Raw genomic sequence first — 21,005 nt, 5'->3', positions numbered from 1 at the left:
CCTTTCTATTCTCCTTCCTCAGCAGATATCAAAGTGTGCTAAGGCCAGGCATCCCAAGAAGTCTTACCCATGCCAACAACCTTGTCAGCCAAGGCTCTGCACACCCTTCCTGAGCCGTGCCCTGTCTAGGGATGGAAGACCCTTTGGGAACCCAATCAGATAGTTTCAAATTCCACTTGTTGTCTAATCTTTCTACATGGCTTGATCAGGCTCAAAAGGCAGGAACTCTACCTGGAGCCAGTGGCTTATGCCTGCTATCCTAGCTACTCAGGAGGCTAAGATTTAAGGATTCCAGTTCAAAGCCAGTCTGGGTAGAAAAGTCCATAAGACGTTTTGTTTTGTTTTGTTTCTGGTCCTGAGGCTTGAACTCAAGGTCTAAGCACTCTCCCCAAACCTCTTGGTACTCAAGACTAGTGCTCTACCATTTGAGCCACGGCACCACTTGTGGCTTTTTCTGAGTGGTTTATTGAAGGTAAGAGTCTCCTAGAGGCCTAGAGTGTGGCCTAGTGGTAGAGTGCTTGCCTAGAATGCACAAAGCCCTGGGTTTGATTCCTCAGTACCACTTACACAAAAGCTGTGTGCTGTGGCTCTTGTGATAGAAGGCTAGCCTTGAGAAAGCTCAAAGACAGCAAAAAGAACCTCATGGACTCTTTCCTGCCAGGGCTCGCTTCCAACTGTGATCCTCATATCTCAGTCTCCTGAGTATCTGGGATTACAAGCATGAGCCACCCCTGCCCATGAGTCCCATCCTCAATTAGCCAACAAAAAGCCAGAAGTGGAGGCGTGGCTCAAGTGGTAGAGTGGCAGCCCTGAATGACAAAGCCAAGTAAGAGCTCAAGACTCTGATTCAAGTCCAATACCGACCCCATCAAAAAAAAAAAACAAAGACAGGAACTCCAGTGCTTACAGAACCAATAAACATAGAGAAGAGGGGCCCTCTATGCATGCACAGCGCCTCCAGGAAGAAGGACTGTGGCCAGGAAAGAACACTTATTTGTCTGGTGGGAACAGTAGGTGTCCAGGCCTGACTATGACAATGATGCTGCCTGATAAATCCACAAGTTTTTCAAGAGAAACTAACCAGCATCAAATTTCAATGCTGGCAAAACCAAACACTTAGCAGCCAATCAAAACACATCTGCAGGCCACCTGTGGCCTTCAACCGGGCTAGCTCAGCCTCCGGATTGGAAACTCAGGCCTGCAGCTCACAGGCCACGTGGTTGGCTGGTTTCCTTCGTTGGCTTTCATTTCCTCCTTTTCGAGCCAACGGTCTCAGTGGCCTTTTCTAACCCATACTCCTTACAGCCATGTTGACACCCAGCTGGGAATCACCTTGTATTCCTGGCTCTCAGCTTTGTGACCAATCCCCTATCCAGACAAGACTGTTAGCAGGGACTCAGCCCCACCTGAGATTGGAAAGACCTTCCAGTAAGGATTTTGTTTGTTTTTGTTTTTTGTTTTGTGTTTTCTCTAAGCCATATGAACCTATGTGAGCTATCCATTCTGGCTGTTACCTCTCTCCCCACTCCAGATTTTCCTTCCCCAGGGCAGCTATCCACTGGACCTGAGCTCTGTCCACTCCCTCCCATCCTGGGGTCACCCTGGACAACTGTGCTCTCCTCATACTTTACAGGATCATCTTCACCTGCTCAGCCCAACATGACATCAACAGCAGCCAGGTAAACCAATGGCAGATCTGGGGAAACAAAATGGAGTCAGGAAAAGAGGGGGTCTAGTATGAACCCTTGAAACTGTGGGCTGACTGAATTGGCTGAGGGGAGGGCGGGGGCAGGGATTGTTTCCTGGGTGTCTAACATTTCTGTATCTACTGCCAAAGGCCAGACAGAACTGCTAACCTCATTCCCTCAAAGCCAGGTACCAGATGAACGCAAAGATTTCAAGAAGGCAAAGTCCAAGGATTGTGGGGGTAGGAGGAGATTTCAGATTATGGAAGTGCGAGTGAGGTAAATAAAGAAGGATTTGGTGGACAGTGGATTGTGTGGATGCATGCACTCAGGAATTCTGGACTCCAGAAAGGTAGACCTTGGACTGCCTTGAGCTGGCAGGTGGACTTACAGTACTGTGGATTCCCTAGGAGCTAGAGCTTAGAGGCTTGGTTGGCTACTTCTCTTTGTGCTGGTACTAGAGCTTGAACTCAGGACTAGTTACTTGGCTTTTTTTTTTCTTTTCTGGACAAGGCTGGCACTCTACCACTTGAGCCATACCTCTACTTCTGTTTTTCCGCTGGCTAATTGAAGATTAGAGTCTCGGTTATTTCTCTGCCCACTTCCCTTGGCCCAGAGATCCTCAGATCATAGCTTCCTGGGTAGCTACAATTACAATTGTGAGCCACCAGCACCGGGCAAAAGAAAATATTTGTCTGGGTTTCTTGTAGGTTGGTGGCCTTTTATGTGAGCATGTGAGTGGCTTATGTTCCAAACTGGTCTCAGTCTGGCCGGGCTTCAGTGGACCAAACCCACCAAAAGGAGAGGCTTCAGATGGGCCAGAATCCAGGGTTGGTCCAAGGGGCCCAGATCCAGACCTTTGCTCATCATCCCCCTGCAGCTCCTGACCAGCCTAGCCCTGCACCCCTGCTTTCCAGACGCCAGAGATAATCCAGGGACCGAACCAGAGCCAGGGAGCAGCTTGGAGGCTGCACGGACCCCGCAATGTGGGGGAGGGGGGCGCCTGGCCGCCCTCCCCCAGGCCTCAACGGAGACCCAACGCCCGGGCCGCCCTCTCCCGGACGCCCTCCCCCACCCCGGGACGCCCTCCCCCAGGGCCGCGGCCGGGTGGGGGGGGCGCGGCCTGCCCAGGCCCGCCGGGAACTGCACCCCCGCCCAGGGCGAGTGTTTGAAGTGATTTTATTGGAAAACAGGCGGCGGGCGGCCGGGCGGGGCGGGGCGGGGCGGGGCGGGGCGGGGGGGGGCGGCCTAGATCGAGATGCTGTTTTCGATCAACACCGGGTCCAGGTAGTAGTAGGGGAGCGGGAGGCACTTGTTCCGCTGGCGGATGTTGTGCGAGATCTCGTCCAGGCGCTGGCGGAAGGCCTCCATGCTCCTCCGCGGGCCCTCCTCCACGAAGTGGATGTCCGGGTAGTGGCCTAGCGGCCGCTGCGGAGCGAAAACCACACGGCTGGGACCCGGCCCCGGCCCCGGCCCCGGCTCCCGCCCCGCCCCGCCCCGCCCCGGCCCCGCCCCCGGCCGCCGCCCCGCCCCGCCCCGCCCCGCCCCGCCCCGCCCCGGCCAGACCCCCGCACCCGGTCATCCGGCTCCCGACACAGAGTCCAGAGCACCAAGAGCACGATGCACGTCGTCTTCACGTCCGGCAACGTGTCCATGTAGCTCTGGAACGTGGTCAGCCCCTTGGCCTGCATGGGCGGATTCCGCATGGATGATGGGAAGTTGGGCATCCAGGAGGTGAACTCCAGCTGCAACGGAGTAGAAAATGGGGGGCGAGGGGGCGGGGAGAAGGTTTCCTGGATCCAAGAATGCTCCAGGCGTTCCCAGCCACCGGGCTCTGGCCACCCTCTCCCCCCACCCGTGTTGCCTTGGCTGGGCTGGATGGTTTAGGCCGTGGATGCCCGGGCTGAGGCTGGGTTTAAGCTTGGGACTGGGGCTCTGGGCGAGGGCTGGCACTGGAGAGTCCGGGTACCTGGCCTGTGTTGACCGCTGCATGCCTGGCAGAGCAGGTGTACATGACCATGGTGACATATTTGATCAGCTCAGGGACTGTTCTCAGGCAGGTGGGAAAGCCTGAAAAGGCAGGAAAGTGAGCAGGCACAGTGCCATTCCCCACCCTGGCCTGGCTGCCAGGCAGAGGGCGCCTCCAATCCCAGCCTGACCTGTCTTGCCAGCACATCAAACTGCTGCCACCTGGCACAATCCCATCTCCCAGGACTGAGTCTTGGCATCCCGAGGTTCCGACTGTCTCTGACATTGTCTACATCTGCCAGCCCTGTCACCTCCCTCCTGGACATCCCCACAGCCCCCCCAGCATGTGTACTAACCACCAATATAGCCTACTACTCTACCACGTGAGTCTGATCTTACAAACCTCTCCACTAGCTGAAGGAATCTCTCCCCACCCCAGGCCACATAAGCCTCATAGGAGCAACTGTGCCCTTCTCATTCCCTTTTACCCCTGCAACAACCACTCGGCATCATATAGCTTCTCAATGCTGAGTGTGTGCCCAAGTAGCATGGGCTCAAGACACCTTCTTCCCCTCTCCTAAAGATTACCACTCTGCCCAGCTCCTCAGCCTCTGGACCACAGTGCTCTCCTGATGCAGCACATACCCCATTTCTCAGTTGCTAGCATGAGGGACTGCGACCCCTTGAGTTCTCTGCAAGATCTACTTACAGCACCTGCACTCAGATACTCGGTGGTCAGCCATGTTGTCTTTCCAAGCCTTTCTAAGCTGCCCTGGCTCCAGGGTCCAGGACAGGAGGGACCCTGTGAAGATCTGAGGGCAGAGCTAGCACTTGTGGGCTATTTCTGTAATCCTCGCTATTCAGGACAGAGATCTAAGGATCTCACTCTCTGCCCAGGCAGAAAAGGCCATGAGGGTCTTTTAGCAAAAAAAACCTGTAAGTGGAACTGTGGCTGAAGTGGTAGTGTGCCAGTCATGAACAATGAGAGGGAAGAGCAGGGAGAGAAGGAGAGACAGGGAGAAGTGGTTTGCCAGGCACAAGAGGAGCTCAAAGTGGTACAAGACTAGCCTTGAGAAAGACTCAGGAAGCCAGGTACCAGTGGCTCACACCTGTAATCCTAGCTAGTCAGGAGGCTGAGACCTGAGGACTGCAGTTCAAAACCAGACCGAGCAGGAAAGTCCTTCAGACTCTTATCTCCACTTAACTACCAGAAAATCAGAAGTGGTGATGTGGCTCAAAGTGGTAGAGCACTAGCCTTGAGTGAAAAAGCTTAGGCACAGTGCATGGGCTCTGAGTTCAAATCCTGTGAATAACAACAACAAAAAGCTCAAGGAAGCTGAGTGTAAGCTCCACAACCAACAACAACAAAGTCAATTGCAAGTGCAAAGTCCTGAGTTCAAGCCCCAGAACACACACACACACAAACACACAGAGTTCAGAGCGCAGTACTTTTAGCCTCCCACAAGGATATAGTCTCTGGCCCAGTGGGTTAGTCCTAGTGGACATAACCTGGGGACCACCCCTTCACCCCAGGCCCCACAGGGCTCTCCCAACCATACCTGAGCTCTCACGCCCCAGGAGGCACTCCTTGAATATCTCCTGTACCCAGCACTGCAATTCCGAGTCGCCCTCCACAGCTGCGTCACTCGGGTAATAATAGGTGATGATCTCTGTCACATACCTGAGCAGGAGACAAGGGCCTCCGTTTGGAGCCTCCCTTCCCCTCTGCAGCTACACTTCTCCTGCATCCCCCAGGTCAAGCTGACCTTGGCGGGCACTAGGGTCAGCGCCTGTGACAGGCAAAGGCCTGTGAGATGGAGGTGGAGAGGGGGCTGGGAAAGGCCAGGAGCCACTCAGAACTGGGCCCAGTGAGGCTCAGATCCCCAAGCAACTCAGAGTCCCATAAGGGATCTGGCTAACAGAGCTGAGCTGGGGACCAGAGTAAGAACCCATTGGGGCATAGGAAACAGGTGTGTGATGAGCAGAGAGAGCCCTGAGCCTATCCCCAAAGTGAAATCCTGGCTGAAGTAACAGCCAAGCCCAGGTCCTCAACGTTCCCTCCAGGGTATCCACTTCTAGTGCCACCCACCGCTGTTCCCACCTCACCTTTCCATGGCGTACCACACTGCTAAGCTGTCATCACGGTAATAATAACCGGGCAGCTCTTCCACCCCACGCTTCACGAAGTCATTGGGGATGAAGAGGCTGTCATAGGTGAGCTCTGACAGAGCCCGCACCATCACCTCAGCAAATCCCTCCAAGCCCAGGGACATGGCCTGTGAAGGAGAGGACCGAGCTTGGAGCTGGGTGAATGTACTTGCAAGGCCTGCCGTCCCCAGGGGTGGCACCCAACTCTGCTCTCCAGCTCTCTATGAGAGCACCTTTTGACTCCACACCCAGCCTACATCTGGGAGCCCTCACAGCCCAGAACCAGCATACCCTGCCAACTCCTGCCAGAACCCCTCTAACCAATCCCCTCCCTTCATATCACCTTTCTAGAAACCAAAGGCAAGGGGGAAGGCTTGCTTTTAGTCTAACTGGGAAAGCAAAAGGCAACCAAGTGTCTGTCTTGTCAGGACTGGGAGGTGGGGACAGAAGCCTTACCCTGGCAGAGAGCCCCCCTTCGTTGAGAAGGAGGGCCCGCCCGATGCTGTTGATCTGGACAGTGTATCGGGTATGAGGAATGAGGAGCTGGACAGGAAGGCAATAAAGATCGTGAGAGAAGGCTAAGGTCTTAGCTCAATGGTCTTAGCACCCCCCAGATCTGCACCACCAGACACCCTTGCCTCTCCGGGGCTCCCTTCCCCAAAGCCCATACCTTGTATATAGGGTGGCACATGGGTAGTTGCCTCAACAGGGATAGACAGAAGGCCTCCCCAATCAGGTGACTCTCCAGGAGATGTGCAATGGCCTCATGGCTGTAGAATTCTGCATAGCGCACCCATGTCTTGGCCAGCAGCCAGTCCCACTCAGAGTCACTGGGCAGGAAGATAGGGCAATCAGGCCCAGGGGTCTGGCTGAGCTACAGGTGGGGAAAGAGGGAGAGTTAGTGAGAGCAGGGAACTGCCCTCCCCATACAAAACCCCCCACTGCTGGGAGAAGGTGGAAGGGAGCCCCAAAACGGTATCACCTCTACTCTAGCCTCCTGAAGCACATCCTTCTCACATTTGCTCTTACTTGGTTCTCTGCTTAAAGTACCATTCCCCTGTCCTTGTCTCTACCTGGAAATGCTCGTGCTTTCTTTGAGAAGCAGCTCCCACCTGTATTCCTAGCTAGTCAAGAGGCTGAAATCTGAGGATCAGCCTGAGCAGGAAAGTCTGAGGCTCTTATTTCCAGTTAACTGAGAGAGAGAGAGAGAGAGAGAGAGAGAGAGAGAGAGAGAGAGAGAGATGGGGGGGTAAGAAGGAAAAAAAAGAAATGGAGTTGTAGCTTAAGTGTTAGAATGCTGGCCTTGAGCGAAAGCACTGGGGTTCAAGCCCCAGTTCAAGAAGAAGAAAAGAAGAGGAGGTGGAGGAAGAAGAAGAAGAGGAGGAGGAGGAGAAATCTTCTCTGCAGCTTTCCTACATCAACCCATGGCTGCCTTTAGGTGTATAAGTTATGCAAGGCTGCCTAGTCCCTGGGTGAAGAAGCCATGGTTAAAATCTAGCCTGCACCATTCCACGAATGCTGCGATCGTCAGGACCAGGCTGGTGCCCTGGAGGAACTGACGCCCTTCTCTAATTTGTACATGATCCGTGTGGGGAATCTCTGAAAAAGAAACACTTCAGTTTTCCTCCGGGCCATTGAACAATAGCTGGGCAGCAACGCCTTCAGAGCAACTAGCTCTGCAGTCCCACAGAAACTCTTGCTCAGCTGGTGTTCTACCACGTGACTCATGCCCCCAGCCCTGATGGCTGCTTATTTTTAGAATTGGAGTCGTGGGGGCCGGGAGTTTGGCCTGGTGGTAGAGTGCTTGCCTAGCATACACGAAGACCCAGGTTCGATTCCTCGGTACCACATACATAGCAAAAAGCCAGAAGTGGTGCTGTGGCTCAAGTGGTAGAGCCCTAGCCTTGAGAAAATCCAGGGACAGTGCTCAGGCCCTGAGCCCAAGCCCAGGACTGGAAAAAAAAAAAAAAGAATTGGAGTCATGGATTCTTCTGCCACAGGCTGGCTCAAATTCCATTACCTAAGCTCCTAAAGAAGTAAGATTACAGTTGTAAGCCACTGGTACCTGGCCAGAGGATGGATGAATAAATAAAAGAAACAAGCTGACGCCACTCAGTGCAGCATGCACACTCAACACTCAGAGGCTGCTGGCCCTCCTGGTTCACACCTGTGCAGCCTCCTAGTCACTCAGGAGGCTGAGACCTGCAGATCAGGATTTGAAACCAGCCAGGGCAAGGAAGTCTGTAAGACTCTTATCTCCAACTAACCACCAAAAAGTCAGAAGTGGAGTGTGGCTCACATGATAAAGCACCAGCCTTGAGCAAAAAAAGCCAAGCAAAAGTGCAAGCCCCAGGGGCTGGGAATGTGGCTTAGGGATAGAGTGCTTACCTAGCATGCATGAAGCCCTGGGTTCAAATCCTTAGTACCACATAAACAGAAAAGGCCAGAAGCAGCACTGTGGCTCAAGTGGTAGAGTGCTAGCCTTGAACAAAAAAGCTCAGGGACAGTGCCCACGCCCTGAGTTCAAACCCTAAAACTGACTATATATATATAAAACCCAGTGTACACACACACACACAGAGGAGATCTAGCTATGCATATATATGGGTTATGGGTATATGGGTGTACTCTCAGATACACACAGGCAAACACACCCATACCAGAACATTTGTGCACACAGGCTTCACATTGGCAGCTGGCTCACATAGCCCCAAGTACCTGGATAGCAATGGGCATCATGTTGCCTTCGGGGTTAAAGTGCAGTAGGCAGAGGGGGGCACAGTGATACTGCTTCTGACCATTGAGCTCCACAGTGGGAATGCCCTCCAAGAGGCGGTAGTCTGCCAGGTAAATGTTCCCCTTCTGGAAGAGAGACGTGATGGGCAGACAAGCACCAAAATGACCTTGGCCTGGCGTGCAGAGTATACTGTCCCCAAGGCTCAGTGGTTGGATAGGGATGGAGAGAAGGGAGAACCACAGACAGGGTAGGGTTTAAAGTGGTTCTTGAAGATTGAGGGAGGAAGCAGAGGGAGGCTGGCCGGGGCCTCCACGGGAAAGGACCTCACCTCTAGCTCTGCCTGTAGGCATGTTCCCTCTCCCAGGAATGGAGCCACCATGTCATTTGTAACAGGGAATTTGTCTGGGATCTGAGTGCAGCGCTGGATTAGGCCTGGGTTGATGCCATTGAGGTATTGATATCCAAAAAAGGTATCTTCAGCCCAGTGCTCGGCCACATACTCTGGGGGAGGAGGGTAGATGTGTGTTATAACGTGATCCAGCCCCCTTCGGTGACCAAAAGACTCAGGAGGAAAAACGAGGACCCTAACTTGGCCTTGAGGGACCCACGATGATGTTTGCTAAGAAGCCTTCAAAGAGGGATACCCACCTGAGTCTCAAACACTCCCTCGGCTGCTCCCCCCACTCACCCCCACAGGAGGCCCTACCTAGAACCTCCTGTTCGTTTGAGCATGCCCCTCCCCATACCAGAGATGACTGTCTTGGTGGCAGGAAAAATGTTCTTAATGTCCTTTAGTCTCTTCCATGAACGCTTTCTGTCCACCAGGCCACGGATCTTGAAGGCCAGTGCCCTAGGAGGTAAGGTGCCAGGCAAGGTGGTCAGAGGCTGCAGGGTATGCTGGGGTAAGTGGCAGGGTCACCACACGCTGAGGTCTCTGAGTCTCAGGGTCTCACGTCTCAAGGTTTCCAGGTTTCATGATGGATCGTCTCTAGGTCTGACTATCGAGTGGTAGATTTCTATTTTTAATTTTTTTTTAAACTCAGGGCCTGAGCACTGTCCTTGGGCTTTCTCAAGGCTGGAGCTCTACCACTTGAGCCATAGCACCACTTCCGCCTTTTTTTCCTATGTAGGTGATACCGAGGAATGGAACCCAGGTCTTTGTGCATGCTAGGCAAGCACTCAACTACAAGGCCAGCCTCCTGGACCTGGAGTGGTAGATCTCTACTCTGTCAAGCTCTTATGTTCTTCCTGGCCTGTTTGTTTGTTGTTCCAGGATTAGGGCTTAACCTTAGAGCCTAGGCTCTGTCATTTAGCCTTTTCCTGCTCAAGGCTGGCATTCTACCACTTGAGCCACAGTTCTACTTCCAGCTTTTTGGTGGCTAATTGGAGATAAGCATCTCCTGGACTTTCTTGCCCAAGCTGGCTTTGAACCATAATCCTCAGATCTCAGCCACCTGCGTAGCAAGGATGGCAGGTGTGTGCTACCTGCACCTGGCATGGCCATTGTAACCTCTGAGGCTTCCCTGGGTGGGGGGGGGCAGAGAGCAGGATAGGAGGGAGGACAGTCTCCCCTCACTCATGCACACTCACATGGGCCCCAGACGGTAGAAGAAGGAGGCTGTCTTGACGAAGGAGTAACGGAGATTTGAATTCAGGAACTTGGTGGCTTTGACATTAATGAGAATCGGGAATCCAGGAATATAACCATTCCATCTGTGACAAAAGCACAGGACTAGGACCTGGCACCAGGGACCCAGGAGGTCAGGGAGGGGGCAAGAACCCAGAGGAACCCAGTGCAACCCGTCTTCTTACTCAGGCCGGTTGGGGTTTCGGCACCTCCGGACTGGGGGGTGGTAACTGGGAATGTGCACATAGTTGGGCAAACCTGGAACGAAGACCCTCCAGCTGCAAAAAGAAGCTGAGTTGAGGGGGACTGTAATGACAAAGCACCACTCTGGGGCACAGCAAACCACTGTCCCCCAACCTCGTGGGACCCCAGACCCTGCTGCCCTCACTGGTAGAAGTCCTGCTTGGCTCTGATCTCCTCTTGTCTGTGTTGCAGGAGAATGGGGAGCGTATCATCTGCTGCTGTCTTTCCTGTAGGGAGACCAAGGAGGAAGCTCACAGGCTGGCCCCCACAACTGCCTGCCCCTGCCTGCTGCCCACTTCGGAGACCCAGGAGTCCAGCTTCCGCTGAGAGAGGCTCTGTCCCCTGCCAAAATCTCAGGAAGAAGGATCATGAGCTCAGTTGTCTCCCTTCAAACCCCTGCTCTACCTCTCAGGCTGGCTGCTGCTTCTGAAGACACATCACTCCCAATGATTCCTTGAAATATTCATAACAGAATATTTCAGGGAAGGTTTACTAGAGATCACTGTGCTTAAAGTCAGTTAAGTGACACAAAAATAATCTTATGCCAGGCCCTGGTGGTTCACACCTGTAATCCTAGCTACTCAAGAGGCGGAGATCTAAGGATGCTGGTTCAAAGCCAGCCTAGTAAGAAAAGTCTGTGAGACTCATTATCTCTAACTAGCAAAAGTTAGAGGGAGAGATGTAGTTCAAGTAATAGAGTACCAGCCTTGAGTGAAAAAGCTGAGCAAGAATGTGAGATGCTGAGTTCAAGCAGTACCAGCACACACATGTGCACAAAAACAAAAGAAAGAGGGGCTGTGAGTGGAGCCTCGTGGCAGAGTGCTTGCCTAGTACGCATGAAGCCCTGGATTTGATTCTTGAGTACCACATACACAGAAAAGCTGAAGTGGTGCTATGGCTCAAGTGGCAGAGTACTTGTGGCTGGGCCGTCAAGGCCCAGAACTGGCAAAAAAAAAAAAAGAAAAGAAAAGAAAAAGAAAAAGAAAATGAGGAAAAAAAGAAAAGAATCTTATAGGACAGGTAACTATTACTATACCCTACAACCCTTTTCTGCAATCTACAACCCAAAAGTCTCTGGAAATCAAGATTTTGCTTTATAACAAATTCATTAGTTAGCAAAAAGCTGCTCCAAATTTACTGAAGGATGTGTAGTCTTTATTTAACTTGTCATAGTTTTGATGAGAATTATCAGTGTATTTGATTAGGAATGGCCTGGTGGTAGTGAATTCTCTCTCTCTCTCTCTCTCTCTCTCTCTCTCTCTCTCTCTCTCTCTCTCTCTCTCTCTCTCTCTCTCTCTCTCTCGTTACACATTTCTAATCTCCAAATCCAAAATACCTTGAAATCAGTGTGTGTGTGTGTGTGTGTGTGTGTGTGTGTGTGTGTGTGTGTGTGTGTAAACTGGGACTTGAACTCAGGGCCTAGAGCTCTTGCTCTCTCACTTGGCTTTTTCACTCAAGGCTGGCACTTTAGCACTTGAGCACTGAGACTTCTGGTCTTTTGCTGGTTAATTGGGGATACAAGTCTCAGATTTGTCTGCCTGGGCTGGCAGTGATCCTCAGATTTCAACCTATTGAGTAGCTAGAATTATAGATGTGAGCTTTCCACATGATGCCACCAGTGGAAAATTCCATATTTGACCACAGACGATATATCAGTCAGAATGCAAGTACATAAGAAATTCCAAAATGACTTTAAACCAGGAGTTGGTGGCTCATGACTGAAATCCTAGCTACTCAGGAGGCTGAGATCTAAGGATCCAGTCCAAAGCTAGTCAGGGCAAGAAAGTCCATGAGACTCATCCCCAATGAACTACTCAGAAAAGACCAGAAGCTGCATTGTGGCTCAAGTGGTAGAGTGCTAGCCTTGTACACAAAGAGGCTCAGGAACAGCACACAGGCCCTAAGTTCAAGCCCCAAAACTAGCAAAAAAAAAAATTACTTTGGGGCCAGGAGTTTGGCCTAGTGGTAAAGGGCTTGCCTAGCAAGCACAAAGACCCAAGTTCAATTCTTCAGTACCACATAAATAGAAAAAAAGCCAGAAGTGGTTATGTGGCTCAAATGGCAGAGCTCTAGCCTTGAGAAAGCCCAAGGACAGTGCTCAGGCCCTGAGTTCAAGTCCCAGGACTGGCAAAAAAAAAAAAGGAAAAAAGAAATGGATTTCATGCTGAGACTTGAGTCCCTTCCTCAAGATATCTCATGTATATACAAATAGTCCAATACAACTTGTGGGTAGGGACAAGAGGGAAAAGCTAGGAGAGAATGAGGGAGGGTGACATTGTCCAAAAAGAAATATACTCATTACCTGACTTATGTAACTGTATGCCCTCTGTACATCACCTTTATAATAACAATAAAAAATAAAAACAAAAACTATATAAATTCTAAAGTATGTTTGGTACCAAACATTTCAGATAAGGGATACTAAACCAGTAGATGGAAAGATAAAGCTATATCTCTACATCTATATATTACATATGAATATATATATACACACATAATGTATACATATATGCACCTTCTATAGAAAAATCTCAGTCTCAGAATATTTGAGGCCCAACACTCTCTAGCTAAAGGACTATACTGCCATAACCACCTTACAAAGGGAAACAGTAAAGTGTAGGTAGGAAAAAAAATAGCCAAGATGAAATTGACCCAAGGAATCTTGCCTCTTCCTACTCAGTAACAACCAGCATAGCTGTGAAGCCTTTTTAGGCTTTATGTCATTGAATTCCCACATTGTGTGTGTGTGTGTGTGTGTGTGTGTGTGTGTGTGTGTGTGTGTGTGTATCTGTGTGTGTCTGTGTGTCTGTGTGTGTCCTGAGTACTTTCCTTTAGCTCTTTCACTCGAGGCTAATGCTCTATCACTTGAGCCACAGCTCCACTTCTGGCTCTTTCTGTTTAACTGGAGCTAAGAGTCTCACAGACTTCCTGCCCCAGCTGACTTTGAACTGTGATCCTCACATCTCAGCCTCCTGAGTAGCTGGAATTACACACATGAGCCCCAGCACCTGGCCGTTATTAGCACCATTTTAAATAAAGACATTGGAGCTTGAAAGAATGAGGACACGTACCTAAGATGTCCAGAGAATAAATGATGGAGCTGAGATTGCCTGTCTTTCTCTGGCCTCTTGCCTGGCTGTCCCCAGGCCGGTTATGTCTGGTACTGCAGCCTATCCTTCTTCCTAAAAGCCTTCAACCTTGCTACTCTCTCACGCCTCCTTCTGTCACAGCTCCTGCCTCATTCTGGATGAACGGTGTCCCCAAGAGTTGTATAACCCAGAGTCCCAAACTTGGCTTCATTCCCAGGGCAGAAACCTCACACCATTGAGGGCCCAGCAGGTGACTCAAACCTCCCTGCCCTGGTTTTGCGTGGCAGCCACTCCACCCAACCCCATTCCTGCCCAGCCAGCCAGAGTCACCATGGCTTGTCCCCAGCTTCCATGTCACTCAGACTTACCATCATGGGACGACACTCTGTGTCCCCAATGAGACATCCCCAGGCCTTGCCTCCCTTCACACCTACCTCCTTTCCCTGACTTGGCAGCATTCTCTCTTCCCAGACAACATGGGGAAACAAAAAATCACAGAGAGTAGTTTGCTGCAGGAAGGATGGGACTCCCGGAACTCAGGACCTGGAGGTCCTCAGCTGTGCCCTCCCTTCACGTTAACCATCAAGGAAGCCAGCGAGCAGAAGCATTAGCAGAGAAAAGACCCCCAGGTTCCACGGAGCAGTCACATTTAGCATGCTGACCCAGCAGCCCGGGAGAAGTCTCTGGCGGGGGAAGGCACGTGGAGTTCAGGTGCTGGGGTCCACATGTCCCTTTCCCCTCAATCAACTGGAGATACAGTGAACAGCCTTGCTCTGCTACCAGGAGGAGCCTGATGGATAATATAAATAACAAGACCTCGAGTGCGTGCGTGCGTGCGTGCGTGCGTGTGTGCGTGCGTGCGTGTATGTGTATTGATGCTCTCCCTTAGCTTCTTGACTCAAAGCTAATACTTCACCACTTCATCCACAGCTCCACTTCCAGTCTGTTAATGGTTAATTGGACCTAAGAGTCTTACAGACTTTTCTACCTGAGCTGGCTTTGAACTATGATCCCCACCTCTCAGCCTCCTGAGTGGCTAGAACGACTCAACCAATATCCAGCTGAAAGGATCTCTAATGGAAGTAGAATGGGCCTTTACTGGGATAAGGGGGCATTTTGGAATAACAAGCTATCCTATTAGAGAAATAAGATGTCCCCTTGAGGTAATAAGAATCGTCTGAAGCAACAGACTAGCCTATCAGCATTGAAATTGGTCACTTAGTACTAGAGACATGGCTTAGTGATGGAGTACTTGCCTAATATGCATGAGGCCCTGAGTACAAAAATCCAATACCACAACACATACATGCACATACACACATAAAGTTCAATTAGAAAACTATCAGAGTAACACCTGTAATCCTAGCTACTCAGGGATGCTCAGATTTGGGGATCATTGTGCAAAGCCAGCTCAGACAGAAAAATTCAAAATACTTTTTCTTTGTTTTTTCTGCCATGGGGCTTGAACTCAGGACTTGAGCACTGTCCCTCGACTATTTTGCTTTAAGGCTAGTGCTCTACCACTTTGAACCACAAAGCCATTTCTTATTTTCTGATGGTTAATTGGCGATAAATATTACACAGATTTAGAAGTGGTGTTTTGGCTCAGGTGGTAGAGTGCTAGCCTTGAGAAAGCTCAAGGACAGTGCTCAAGCCCCAAGTTCAACCCCCAGGACTGGCAATAAATAAATAAATAAATAAATAATCTCTGGGGCCAAGAGTTTAGCCTAGTGGTAAAGTGCTTGCCTAGCATACATGAAGACCCAGGTTCAATTCCTTGGTACCACATACATAGAAAAGCTGGAAGTGGTGCTGTGACTCAAGTGGTAGAGTGCTAGCCTTGATGAAAAAGCCCAAGGACAGTGCTCAGGCCCTGAGTTCAAGCCCCAGGACCAACACACACACACACACACACACACACACACACACACACACAGTCTCACAGACTTTTCTGCCCAGGCTGGCTTTGAACTGCAATCCTCAGATCTCAGACTCTTGAGTAGCTAGGATTACAGGTGTGAGCCACCAGTTTTGGAGCCAAAGAACTCTTTTTTTTTTTTTAATTTGCCAGTCCTGGGCTTGGGCTCAGGGCTTGAGCACTGTCCTTGGGCTTTCTCAAAGCTAGAGCTCTACCATTTGAGCCTCAGCACCACTTCCGGTTTTTTGCTATGTATATGGGGTACTGAGGAATTGAACCTGGATCTTCGTGCATGCTAGGCAAGCACTCTACCACTAGGCCAAACTCCTGCCCCTGGAGCCAAAGAACTCTTACTTTCAACTAACCAGGGGAAAAAAAGCTGGAAGTGAATGTTTGACTCAAGTGGTTGAGCACCAATCTTAACAAAAAATAAATGAATGAATAAATAAATAAATAAATAGCTAAAGGAAAGTACAAGGCCCTAAGTTCTGTATGGACACACACAAAATAAGAAAAGAAAAGGGCGCTGGTGACTCACACCTGTAATCCTAGCTACTTCAGGAGGCTGAGATCTGAAGATCACAGCTCAAAGCCAGCCCAGGCACAAAAGTCTGTGAGACTCTGATCTCCAATGAATCACCAAGAAACCACCAAGAAACTTGTGGCTCAAGTAGTAGAGGGCTAGACTTGAGCTGAAGACAGTGCCCAAGCCCAGAATTCAAGTCCCACAACTGAAAAGAAAAAGCAAAGGGAAAAGGAAAAGAAAAGAAAACCATAGGGTCGGGGATCTAGGCCAATGGTATAATGCTTACTTAGACTGCAGGGCTCTAAATTCAAATCCCCAGCACCACCGAAAAAGAAGAAAACCATAAAGCCAGAGCATCACTGTCTCTAGAAAGGCATGGTATTCTGAAGGAAGTGAAGGTCCAGCTGGAACAAAATCTCATTACTTCCTGGAGTCTCAGGGAGGCTTTTAGGAGCCACAAATTGTGTTCTTTCACATAAACAACAATATATCCTGTCCAAACAGAACAATGTTTAGACCCAGAGTAACAGAGCCTCAGTGACAAGCCAGCGGGCCTGTGGCAGACACCTGTAAACCTAGTTATTCAGGAGGCTGAGATCTGAAGATCACAGTTCAAAGCCAGCCCAGGTAGGAAAGTCTGTGAGACTCTATTCTCCAATTAATCACCAAAAAGCCAGAAGTGGAGCCGTGGCTCCCGTGGTAGAGTACCAGCCTTAAAGGACCTGAGTTCAAGCCCCAGGACTGTGTGTGTGTGTGTGTGTGTGTGTGTGTGTGTGTGTGTGTGCACGCGCGTGTGTGCGTGTGCTGAGGGTGGCCTCTGGTCCTCATGCATCTGGTGTCTTCCTCCCATCTTGTTTCACAGCCCCAGACTGGGCCCAGAACAACAGCATTGACTGAGGGTAACGTGTGCCGGGAACAGGAGACTCCCAGAAGTCTCGGTGCATGCTTGGCCCGACAGAAGCCCGCAGTAGCCATGGAAGGCACGGAGTGAGATGGACTCACCTGTGGCCTCCCTAAGCGCCAGGGTCTCATAGCCATCCATCCACTGGTAGGCGGGGAAGTGGTAGATGTGGCCGTTGGGCGCACAGATCTGCACGTAGTTGCAGTACCAGGGGTTCTTGGGGAAGAAGGAGTAGCGCTCTTTGTGCAGGCGGATGATGATGAGCTCCCCGAGGTCCTGCTGGCACCGCACCGTGTACTCGTCCACCTGCACAGAACCCGCCCAGTTAGCTGAGCAGCTGGACCTGCCTCCATCACCTGGCCCTGTTCATGCCGGGAGATGCTCACCTCCTGGGCTGAGGTGGGTCCAGAGGTGGAATGCACACTTGGTTGTTGGCCTCCCCTCTCACCTCTCCCCCCGCAATTTGTCTGTCCCCTACTGGGCACATCTACTCAGGGCTGGGCAAGATCCTAGTCCTTCTGTCCTTTACCCTCAGCTCCCAAGATCCCTTCCTCGATCACCTCCATTTCCAGTCACCTGGGGTTGCAAGAATCTGGGGACCCTCGGGAACTAGTGTTCAAGGAAATCCAAGAAAGGTCAGGTCTCCCCAAATCACTTACAATGGTTACTTGATACCTACAGCCGGCCTTATCTCCTACTTCTCAATGAAGATGTAGACATTCTAGAAATGACTACACAGATGAAGGAACCTATTCAGGTCACATAGCAGCGGGTGCCTATCAAAGTCAAATCAAGTCTGAGGGCCCACAAAGAGTGGCTTCCAGCACAGGGCAAGCAGGTCTCCACTGGATAGGCTGGTCTGATGCCATTTTAAGTCACAGGGAATCCAATGCAAATTGAAGCCAGTTATGATGCAACTTGGTGTAGAAAGAGTGAGTAAGAATGAGAGAGAGAAATGAGGATGGAGAGAGGGGTAATGAAAAGGAATGAGAAGGGAGGAATGAAAAAAGATTGAAAGAAGGATGGATGCAAAGGGAGGAAGAAGACCAACAGAAGGAAGGGAGAAATGAGAACAAGGGGACTGGTGCTGGTTGAAAGGAATGAGAGTAGGCTTAGTATCTGTAATCCTAGCTACTCAGAAAGCTGAGATCTTAAGGACAGTAGTTCAAAGCCAGCACAGACAAAAGTCTGTGCAACTCTGATCTCCAGTTTTACTACCAAAAAAGCGGGAAATGGAAGTATGGCCCAAGTGATAGAATTCTAGTATTGTGCAAAAAAAACCCAGGAAACATTGTCCCGGCCCTAAGTTTAAGCACCAGTATAGACACAGAAAGAAAGAAAGGAAGGGAGAGAAGAAGAGAGGGAGAGAGGGAGGGGGAAGGAGGGGGGAGGGAGGGGGAAGGGGGAAGCAAAAGAAAGGGGGAGGAAGAAACAAAGGAAGGAAGGAAGGAAGGAAGGAAGGAAGGAAGGAAGGAAGGAAGGAAGGAAGGAAGATGAGGAGGATGGCAAAGACCAGTAAAGTGGTAGAGAATAGGGAGCCAGGTGTGGATGAGGCATCTAGAACCATCTAGAAGCCTATAGCCTTCAGAGCTGTTGCTTGGTTGTCTACACTCAAAGACAAGCTCGGTCCCTCCCCTACATACCTCCATACACACACACACACACACACACACACACACACACACACACACACTCACCGCCCCAGTAGCAAAGTCTCTCCCGAAGTGGTTCAGCAGCTGCTTATGGCTTTCTCCTTGCGTCCCCACGATGGTCAGTGAAATGGAGTCCATCGTTCCCGACATGAGGTCGGTGCCCGTGGCCACCTTGACTTTGTAGGTGGCCATGGCTGCTCTTCAGGAGGCAAAGAGGGGGCTCAATCTCAGGTGCTGTGTGGGGTTGACACAGGGAAGCTAGTATCGGCAAGAGACACCAGGCACAGAGAGAAATGAACAGGACCAGTCTCTGCAGTGAAGTGAAGATGCTGAAGCCTGGAGTCCTGGCTGCCCTTGGCAAGAGGGCAGGATGGAATAAGCTGGGCAGGCTGGGCAGGGCCGAGTGGCAGGTGAGCAGGCGTCTGCACTGGAGCTGTGGTTGTGGCTAGGGAGGAACCTCAGGCAGAGCTCTGGGCCTGCCTCCGAAGGGCGGAGGAAAGATGGGGTGGCTGAAGGAGCCTTCAGGGTGTGGGAGCCAGTCCAGCCTGAGTCAGGGCCCCAGGGAAGTTGGGGGAGGGGGAAGGGGTGGGCCATAGATCTTTATCAGACTAATAAGCTCCTTCCTCCTGCTGGCCCCCATTGGCTGCAGAGCTGGGTACTCTGATAATCAGGGCCATAGGCAGGGGTGACCTGCATTGAAGGGCAGGGGGTGTGGTAGGAACCTGCAGGCCAGCTGGCCTGCTCCATTCTTCTGCCCCAAGACCCATAGTCCTTGATAAGAAAGGTGGTTGGTGTTGAAATTAGGGCTCAAGTACTGCATGGGCAAGGAAATGTCCCAGGGACATTACAGGGAAACATAATTAGGGATCAAATGAGTTATCTATTGCTTCCTTCCAGGCCAGGATGAGTTGAAGAGGGACTGAGGAAGAAGACATAGTTAGAAGGCAATTGGAATAGCAATTCAGGCACAAGAGTTAAGCTATAATGTGAAAAATTTAGCTACATGGCAGAATGCTTTCTGAGCTTATGTGCAGCCTTAGTCCAATCCCTCACCTTCCAAAAAGAACTAAGCAGGGCACAGTGATATACACCTGTAATTTGAGTTTGCTTGAGAGACTAAGGAAGGAAGGCTCCAAGTTCAAGGCCAGCCAAGGCCACATAGTGAGACTCTACTTCAAAATAAATATATAGGGCTGGGAATGTGGCTTCGTGGTAGAGTGCTTGCCTAGCCTACATGAAGCCCTAGGTTCAATTCCTCAATACCACATACACAGAAAAATCCAGAAGTGGCACTATGGTTCAAATGGTAGAGCACTAGCCTTGAGCACAAAGAGGCTCAGGGACAGAGACCAGACCCTGAGTTCAAGTCCTAGGACTGGCAAAAAAAAAAAAAAATATATATATATGTATACTTAATATACATCTAATATATGTAGATTTAAGACAGATGTAAAAATTTAATATATATAGATTTGATGAAGCTAAATTATATAGTATTGAATGTTATAATTTATTACTATGTAGTTATTATGTCATGTATCATATAATCAGTATATGTTGATTTAATATATGTTAAAACTATTTCACTGTATTATTTAAACATAAATATATATATATATATATGTATGGTTGTGAATTAATCCTACAAAGGATATAAAGTTCCAGAACAGACAAAACTAGACACAACTTATACAATTCAGAATAGAGAGTGCCTCTGGAATGGAGGAACCACACGAGCAGCTGGACGCGATCTCTCTGGATCTGGCTGGTATGCATTTTTACTATAGCTATGCTATCTCTCTATAAAGAATACACCCTCAGACCCGGAGTGCTTGCCTAGCATGCACGAAGACCCAGGTTCGATTCCTCAGTACCACATACATAGAAAAAGCCAGAAGTGGTGTTGTGGCTCAAGTGATAGAGTGCTAGCCTTGAAAAAGCCCAAGAACAGTGCTCAGGCCTTGAGTCCAAGCCCCAGAACAAGAAAAAAAAAAAAAAAAAAAAAGAATACAGCCTACGGGGGGGGGGGTGGGGAGAATGAATGAAGATAGGAAGGTGAGTGGAATGAGGGTTGGGCTTCAATGGAATTGACTTCGTCAGAAGCCAAGCCCTCCTTCCCTCCCTCCCTTCCTCCTTTCCTTTTGCAGGTGTATATTAAGCACACTATTTTAAGCATTGCAGATACAGGAAAGACACACATGGAGATTACGGAAGAGCTTGAAGAGAAAGACCAGCTATTTGTTCACTATCATCTTGGACAGTGCTGTAAAAAAACAAATAAGTAAATAAATACATAAATAAACCCAGTGTAGGAGAAGGTGGGAATTGCTTTCTGATAGAATCTCACAGATCCATGAGGGCGGAGACAGGGACAGAGATGGTAGGGGGATGCAAATCTACTCTCAGCACGTACCATTCGGGACTCAGGGAGAGTAAGGAGAGAGTCACATTCCCATCCCCTACTTCCGGACCTGCCCTGTTTCCTTCTGCCAACCAGGAAGTTCCAGCCCC

At 50.1% G+C, this 21,005-nt stretch overlaps 1 protein-coding gene across 1 annotated transcript; it reads right to left on the bottom strand.

The window, feature by feature from the left end:
• Positions 1 to 2,933: 2,933 nt before the first annotated feature.
• Positions 2,934 to 18,686, bottom strand: Alox12b (arachidonate 12-lipoxygenase, 12R type). Its single transcript, XM_090351591.1, has 15 exons — positions 18,540 to 18,686; positions 16,944 to 17,148; positions 10,554 to 10,635; positions 10,351 to 10,443; positions 10,129 to 10,251; positions 9,285 to 9,388; positions 8,867 to 9,039; positions 8,520 to 8,663; positions 6,472 to 6,675; positions 6,258 to 6,344; positions 5,760 to 5,929; positions 5,213 to 5,334; positions 3,655 to 3,755; positions 3,260 to 3,430; positions 2,934 to 3,113 (listed from the first exon to the last, which is right to left on the bottom strand). The coding sequence occupies exons 1-15, from the start codon at positions 18,684 to 18,686 to the stop codon at positions 2,934 to 2,936; spliced, it is 2,106 nt and encodes a 701-aa protein (XP_090207717.1).
• Between the last annotated feature and the right edge of the window lie 2,319 nt (positions 18,687 to 21,005).

This window comes from Megascapheus bottae, chromosome 17 (genome assembly GCF_031878675.1).
Source record: "Megascapheus bottae isolate mThoBot1 chromosome 17, mThoBot2.hap1, whole genome shotgun sequence".
NCBI classification, from domain to species: domain Eukaryota; kingdom Metazoa; phylum Chordata; class Mammalia; order Rodentia; family Geomyidae; genus Megascapheus; species Megascapheus bottae.
This window is presented reverse-complemented; position numbering and strand designations above follow the sequence as displayed.